The sequence below is a fragment of the Leishmania braziliensis genome, chromosome 7 (genome assembly GCF_000002845.2).
Source record: "Leishmania braziliensis MHOM/BR/75/M2904 complete genome, chromosome 7".
NCBI classification, from domain to species: domain Eukaryota; phylum Euglenozoa; class Kinetoplastea; order Trypanosomatida; family Trypanosomatidae; genus Leishmania; species Leishmania braziliensis.
The window spans coordinates 99,136-105,994 of record NC_009299.2 but is presented as its reverse complement, the minus strand read 5'-3'; the positions used below and the strand labels follow the sequence as shown (position 1 = coordinate 105,994).

Genomic DNA, 6,859 nt, shown 5'->3' with positions numbered 1-6,859 from the left:
CCACAAGCAAACCCCCTACACGTCCACTAGTCACCTCCCTCGCGTGTTGTGTCTGACGGAAGGTCTTTGACTTTCCCCTTCTCTCTCTTTCCTTTACCTCTTTATTGTACTTTGTCCCTCAGCAGAGGTCAAACGCGCCACCTACGCGAGTGAATGAGTGTGTGTGTCTGTCTGTTTGTCTGCCCCTCCGCCTCATCGTCTTCTCTCTGTGTTGTTCGTGTCTCTCGGCCTGCGGCGTGGATGCATCGGGTGACGGTCGCTGAGCCTCTTGCGTCTGCACAGTTGTGTGAACATGGTGCGTGTGGTACCACTTCGCTTATTTTCATTCTGGGCTCTACGAGACGAGAGGCGCCGTCCTTCCCTCCCCTTCTTCAGCACGTCACCGACGTGTGTGTGTGTGTGTGTTTGATCGATTGATTTGACGCTCTCTTTCGCTTCTTTCCCCTTTGGGCTTTTTTTTCACCTCCCCTCTTTGCTGTTGAGACAGCGAGTGGGCTCTGCGCAGAGCGGTAAAACGTGTCTCGCACAGCCTCTCCTCCGTCTCTCTCTCTCTCTCACACACACACACGGACACACACACGGACGTGTGGGTGGCGTGTTTGCCTTTGGCTCGTGCAGTGGCATCATCCTCAGCTTTTTTCTCTGCGCCTTGACCGAAGGGTGTGCCGCTTTCTCGCTGCCCATGTCCGGTTCACAGCTCGACAGCACCGCCTCGAGTAACGCGATGTCATCCACTGCGGTTTCCTCGACTTTCGCCGCGTCATTGCCGCCGATCCGGTCGTTATCAGCGACGATAACGCCGTCCTCATTGGCGGTGTTGGCGCAGCAGCAGCAGCAGCAGCAGCTCGACTTACCGCTATCACCACACCGTGCTCCTTTTCACCATATCGACTCCACCGCTGATGACCCGCTCGGTTCCGATCGATTATACACCCAGCGAAGCAACTGTGCACTGCTGGACGCCGTTCATCATGCCAAGGCCGCATCGAAGCCGATGCTGCATGTCGCACAGCAGGAGCGCCGCGCCAGTGATTCTGATTCTTCCTCCTCTTCCCCTCCCGCCACAGTAGCGCGGTTGGCGAGCCAGAGTGTCGACACCACCTACTCCACTTTGTGCGTGGACCACGATGATGCAGCAGCCTACGCGAAGTCTTCTTCAAGCACCGCAAGAGCAGCGACGACCTCCATGCACACCGTCGAGGCTCGTGCATCAAGAGATGGACTGCCGGCCCAACCAACGCAGGATCAGTCACACTCAGAGTGTAATGTCGACTCTGCCGCTGCGCAGGCCCGCACAAAGACCCCAAGCGACTCCACGGCTGTTGGCACATCTAACATCACTTCCTCTACGATGACTGTCCGCTGCAGTGGCATCGCGGCAGACGCAACAACGGTTCCGATCATCGCTACTCAGCACAGCCCTTCGTCTCTTGTCAATGCGAGCAGTGACGCATCACCCACCCCAACCAGCATGGGAAGCCAGGCGCCCTACTCGCCACTCAAGCCAACGTCGATCTCCCTGCAACCGGAGGCGGGCGCAAAAGGCACGCTCAATACCACATCGCGGGACTCTGCAGAGCAGCCGCCCAGCGGTGATGGGGGCCTGACAGCGATGACAACGACGTCGACCGCCACCAGCACGAGCACAGCGGCAAATGCATTGCCTCTCCCGATGCCGTGCCCCACCATAGAGGAGCCCAAGACATTATTGCCGTCTCGAGCAGAGCCGCTGATGTTCCTGCCGGGCGATGACTCACCGCAAAGTAACTCCGCAGCGACGTCAGAAGCGGCAGCAGCCCCGTTAGCGCCGCGCCGTGAAAAACGACGTCCACCGTCGCTGTTTGCAGGCTTACCGATGACGGCGACATATTCAACCGTCGCCATCCGACCTGTGCTGATCCCGCCAGCTGTTGGCAGACTGGAGGATCGATCACTCACGCAGCCAGCGGCTGCCTTGATGCATCCGTGCGCGGCGCAGGCAATGCCGCCGACCTCTCCTCCCCTTCAAACCAACCAGCTTCTGCCCAGACAGCTACAGCGGCTGTCGGCGCCTCCGCTGCGCACGTCTGGCTGGCTCAGTCCATTATCCGGTGACCTCGTTTCATTGACGTTACCGACGAACCACGACGATGCCGGTGGCGAGAGGGACACCAGTGAAGGGCGGCTGAGCACGTCGGTTACCAGGCGAGAGATGGACGGGCTGATCGAGGCACCGCCGCCCATGAAGCTCGCCATCCCTGCGCCTGCGCCTGTGAAGCAGTTCGCAGCCTTCTTGCCCATGACCTCACCACCGCTTCGATTCAGCCGGACAACCTACCCGAGCGGGACTCAGCAGCCCCGAGCCGCGTATGAGAGTCAAAAGAGCCTCAGCGGCAGTGGCTTCTTTACTGGTGACACCAGTTCATCGATGGCGGCTCACTGCAGTGCGGTTGAGGCTACTGCCCCGGCAGCCGCCACACCAGGCTCTACGCCGCTGAGTGCGACGGTGAACCACTACGGACCTCTCTACACAGGCTACACGTCCGCGGCCGCTAGGAGTGAGGATGGCGGGCTTGGTGGTATTGCCACATTGAACACGACACCCCTAGTAGGCTACAGCACCTTGGGCGGGTTTGCCAGCCGACTTCAGCCGCCATCCGCAGGGCGTCTACAGGTGACTGGCATGAGTGGTGGGGTTCCCGCTGCTGCCAGGGTCCTGTCGCCTCTTTCTCCGGCAGCTGCCGTGGCAGCTCCCAAAGCGCGCCGCTGCCCACCGCCGCCGCTGCTCTTTCGTCTTCGTTCTCCAGTCGGTCCAGCGTCGCTCAACACCATTTTCAGTGCCAACGATATCAACGGCGACGTGGCCTCTCCTGGATCAGCAGCGCCGTGCTCTACAACGAGCCAAGCAGTCAATTCAGCTACCGCTGCTGCTGCTACCAGCGCCGGTGCCTCCTCCTCAGTGCTGACCACTCCTCCGCTGAATCCGCGGCCCATGACAATAACCATGAACAGTGGCAGCACAGCCGACTTGGTGAGCACCATGGCGGATCAAGCCGCGCGTGGAGGCGGCTGCAACCCCTCGGCCATGCCCGCTCGATGGGGCCCTCTCCCCCGCCCTCACCACGGCAGCCTACACCAGAACTTGAATACCTTTCCCCTTAGCACTCGTAGCGGCAGCGCTGGTGGCCCCCTCGTGCGCATTTCACAGGATCGTCGCACCCTCGTCGCAGGGCTGTTCCGTGTGTCGCCGGACGGCTGCCTCACAGTGCGCAACATGCTTCTCCTCAACCCGACCCGTATCGACGCCGGCAGCACGACTGGCAGAGCGGGCGGGCCAGGCACCTATGAGAGTTTTATGGGCAGCACTGCAGACAGGACTGGCACTGGTGGCGGCGGGAGTCTACCGCTGCAGCTGCTGCACCCTCAACGATCGATGACCAACTACTCACCCTTGAGCAGCAACGGCGGCCTCGCGGGACGCATGCAACTGCTTGGACCCGGCGGCGGCCTCGACCTCGGGGGTGGTGGGGGCGTTGGTGGCAGCGCGGGCGGACTAGGCCCCATGACACCGAGCACAACCGTCTCCGACTGGTACTCGCCTAGCCCGTATCACGGCGGCGGCGGGTGGACCAACAGACGGAATACACTCAGCAACAACGGGGCTGGCGGAGGCATCAATACCGCGACGAACGCGTCTTTCACGCTCTTCTCTACCAGCATGGATACACCGTTCAGCCCAATCATGTACTCGATGGATAGCCAGCAACTGGCACTGCCGAGTTCCCTCGGCGGGCACTACGATAGAGCCGGTGCTGCTGCTGGGCAGCCGCCGCAGTCGCTGAGCGCGGTACGCGAGGACATCGCCACCTCTCAGTTCCTCAGTGCGAGCGGCGCCCCACAGCAGCAGCCGGGGCAACACCAAGAATTTCTGCATGGTGCGCATCACATGACAGAGGCCACTGCATCGCCTACCCGGACTCTCGGCTTCGGTGTGCTGAGCAGTGGTGGCACAGCAGCGACGCAGCAGCAGGTGAGCCCGCATAACTTCACTAACGCTCCCGGGCGTCCTCCTGGTGGTGGTGGCGGCACCACGCACCACAGGCAGCTGCGGCGTCAGGTGAGCGGAGGTTGGCTGCCAGGGGCGCTTGCTGCGACGAGCGCGGCCTCACCACCCACCTTTGTGAGCACAGATAGCCCAGGGAGTATGTTGGGCACCGGCGCTCTCACAGACACCGACACGGTGAGCACGCTGCTGCTGCCCTACATGGACATTCCAGCCTGGCGAGGCGGGATGGCCTGGGCAACCGGCGGCAGCTGTGTTGGCAGCCCTTCAGTACACGTGAATCCCGGTGGCTTCCGCACCACCGCGGCAGCAGCAGCAGCGACGGCCGCCACCGCCGCGATGATGACCAGCTCAGGAACAACTCAGGCCACGCCATGCACATCGCTGCCGCCTAATGTGGTTCGGCTACGTGACCTCGACATCCTCTCGACGACAGTCGGCGAAGGTGCCTCAGCGATGGTGTATGTTGCGATACACAAGCCTACCGGCCGTCGCCTCGCCGTGAAGCGGCTGGACCTCTCCCCGCTATGCCTGGGCTGCCCCTCACCGTACCTGCGCAGCGGTGCCGTTTCGAACGCCCGCATCCACCAGCTTCAGCACATCGTGGTCCGCGAGCTGCAGGTGCTTCACCTCACTTACCGCAGCCCATTTATGGTCAAGGTCTACAATGCCTTCTTCATTGCTGAGATGGCGGCGCTGGACATCGTGATGGAGTTTATGCACTACGGCAGCCTCGCCCACCTCGCCGACTCCTTGCAAAAACACGCGCGGTTGACTCGAGACTCGCAGCAACAGCGGCACCGGCTGCTCACCGACGACGGCGACACTGACATCGATGGCGACGGTGAAGGCGGCGGTCATAGCAGCCGCTGCGGCAGCACATCCACTGCTCCCTTGCTCTGTGACACCCTCGAGGCTTCGCAGTTTGCCGACGAGCCGCTGAAAGCTACCTTGTCGACCGGCGTCGGAAGGAGCGACACCAGCGGCAGCGAACAGTGTCCGTCTGCGGCGTTCACCTCACCTAAGCTGCTGGACTCCCGGCGTACTTTCTCAGGGCCGATACCGTCAGTGGCGCTGGTGCCGCGTAAGTTTAGCGTCACCGGCACTAACGGTGGTAGTGATTCGGATAGCACAGCAGACGGAAGTGGTGTGTTGAATCACCACGCGACTCTCAGGTACAGGCACATCTACGACGCGAATGAGAGTCTTCCGCTCGACTCATACTCGGTGGAGAGCAACTACGGCACAGACGACACGGAGTCGGACGACGGTAGCGGTCTCGTCGAGGAACCCTTCGGCGTTACAGAGCGCCTGGTGGCCGTTGTGGGGGAGCAACTGCTGCGCGGTGTCCGTGACATGCACTCCCGCGGCTACATCCATCGCGACATCAAGCCCGGCAACGTCCTTGTGAATGAGCACGGCGTCGTGAAGCTCAGCGACTTCGGGCTATCACAGCGTTGCGACGGCAGCGGCATTGGTATCAAGAACCACATGCTGTCCTATGTGCCCCCCGCCTCTATCGCCGCGACGCAGTCTAACACACCGCTACAGTCGCCGGCGATACAGCCGACAGGCGCACGCGCCCATCGTACACCGTTCGCCGGGCACGCTCACCGCGGCAGCATCGGCGCAGCCGCCAGCGGCCCATTCGGCAGCGGCGTGATTGGCACGACACCACCCGAGATGGCGAGCTCCGGAGAGGGGTTGATGCTCGGCGCCACCAGCAGCCTGCTGGCGCAGCACGATGGCATGGATGTTTTGGAGGCAGAGTCAACCTCGTCGGAGGAGGGCGTGGTCGAGTGGGGCGCTACCGGAAGAGGCAGAGGCGGGCTTAGCCCATCGTCGTCGTCCTCGTCTGACGGTGCTGAAAACTGCTGTGGTACCCAGAAGTACATGAGCCCTGAGCGCCAGCGCGGCGAGCCATACGGCAAGCCAGCTGATATCTGGGCCGTTGGCGTCACGCTCGCCGAGTTCGCGGTGGGCGAACACCCCTATGACCTCGAGGACGTCATCGACGAGTTCGACCGCGTGTCGCGGATGGAGAAGCCGGTGGATGTGCTGAAGTTCAACAGGCACCGGGCGGTACCGCTGGGCACCGTCTTCGCAGATTTCTGCCGACTGGCCACATTGCCGACGGCTTCGCAGCGGCCGACGGCGCAGGAACTGCTTGAGCACCCCTTCTTCAAACAGTGGCACCGTCCGTTCAACCTCAAGGACTACCTCGCTGCCCGCGTGCCCGTGCCGTCGAACCAGCTGAAGGAGGACTACCTCGCGAAGCAGTGCAAGCCCTCTCAGGAGTGGCCACAGCCAACCAGGTGGTCAAGCTAAAACACGCCGGTGCGCAGACGCAGCGCCCCCCGCCCCCCCTCCCCCGGCCTCCCACACGCACGCACGCACGCACGCACGGGCTTGTACCTTTTTTGGCCATGCGTGAGGGAGGGAGGGGGAGCGTGCTGGTCCATGGATGGGAGACGACAAGGGTAGCTGTGCGTGGCGCGTGGTATGCGTGTGGGTGTCTCTCTCGCTTTGTGCGGTATGGGGTCGCATGCACGGCGTACGGTCTCTCGGAGAGTTCGTGAGGAAAGTAAAAGGCGTATCGGCTGGGCTTATAGCGTCGTCGTGTGCGACCGTGACAGGGGGCGGTTGTGCCAGCCGATTGCGCAGAGCGGCACGAAAATGAGGACGTAAGTGCAGACAAACAAAATCAAATAGGACTCACGTTTGTGCGGAGGCTCACGATGGCGGCTGCTATAAAGGATGTGCATGCTCGTGCACTTAGGTCGAGACCGTCTTCAATTCCCTTGGTTCCTACTCCCC

General features: G+C 62.1%; 1 protein-coding gene across 1 annotated transcript; it reads left to right on the top strand.

Annotated features, from left to right (window-relative positions):
- Positions 1-682: 682 nt before the first annotated feature.
- LBRM_07_0260 (putative protein kinase) lies at positions 683-6,370 on the top strand (the record flags this gene model as incomplete). The annotated part of the gene is made up of 1 exon (XM_001562472.2): positions 683-6,370. One exon carries the CDS (start codon positions 683-685, stop codon positions 6,368-6,370), a length of 5,688 nt encoding a protein of 1,895 aa, XP_001562522.2.
- Between the last annotated feature and the right edge of the window lie 489 nt (positions 6,371-6,859).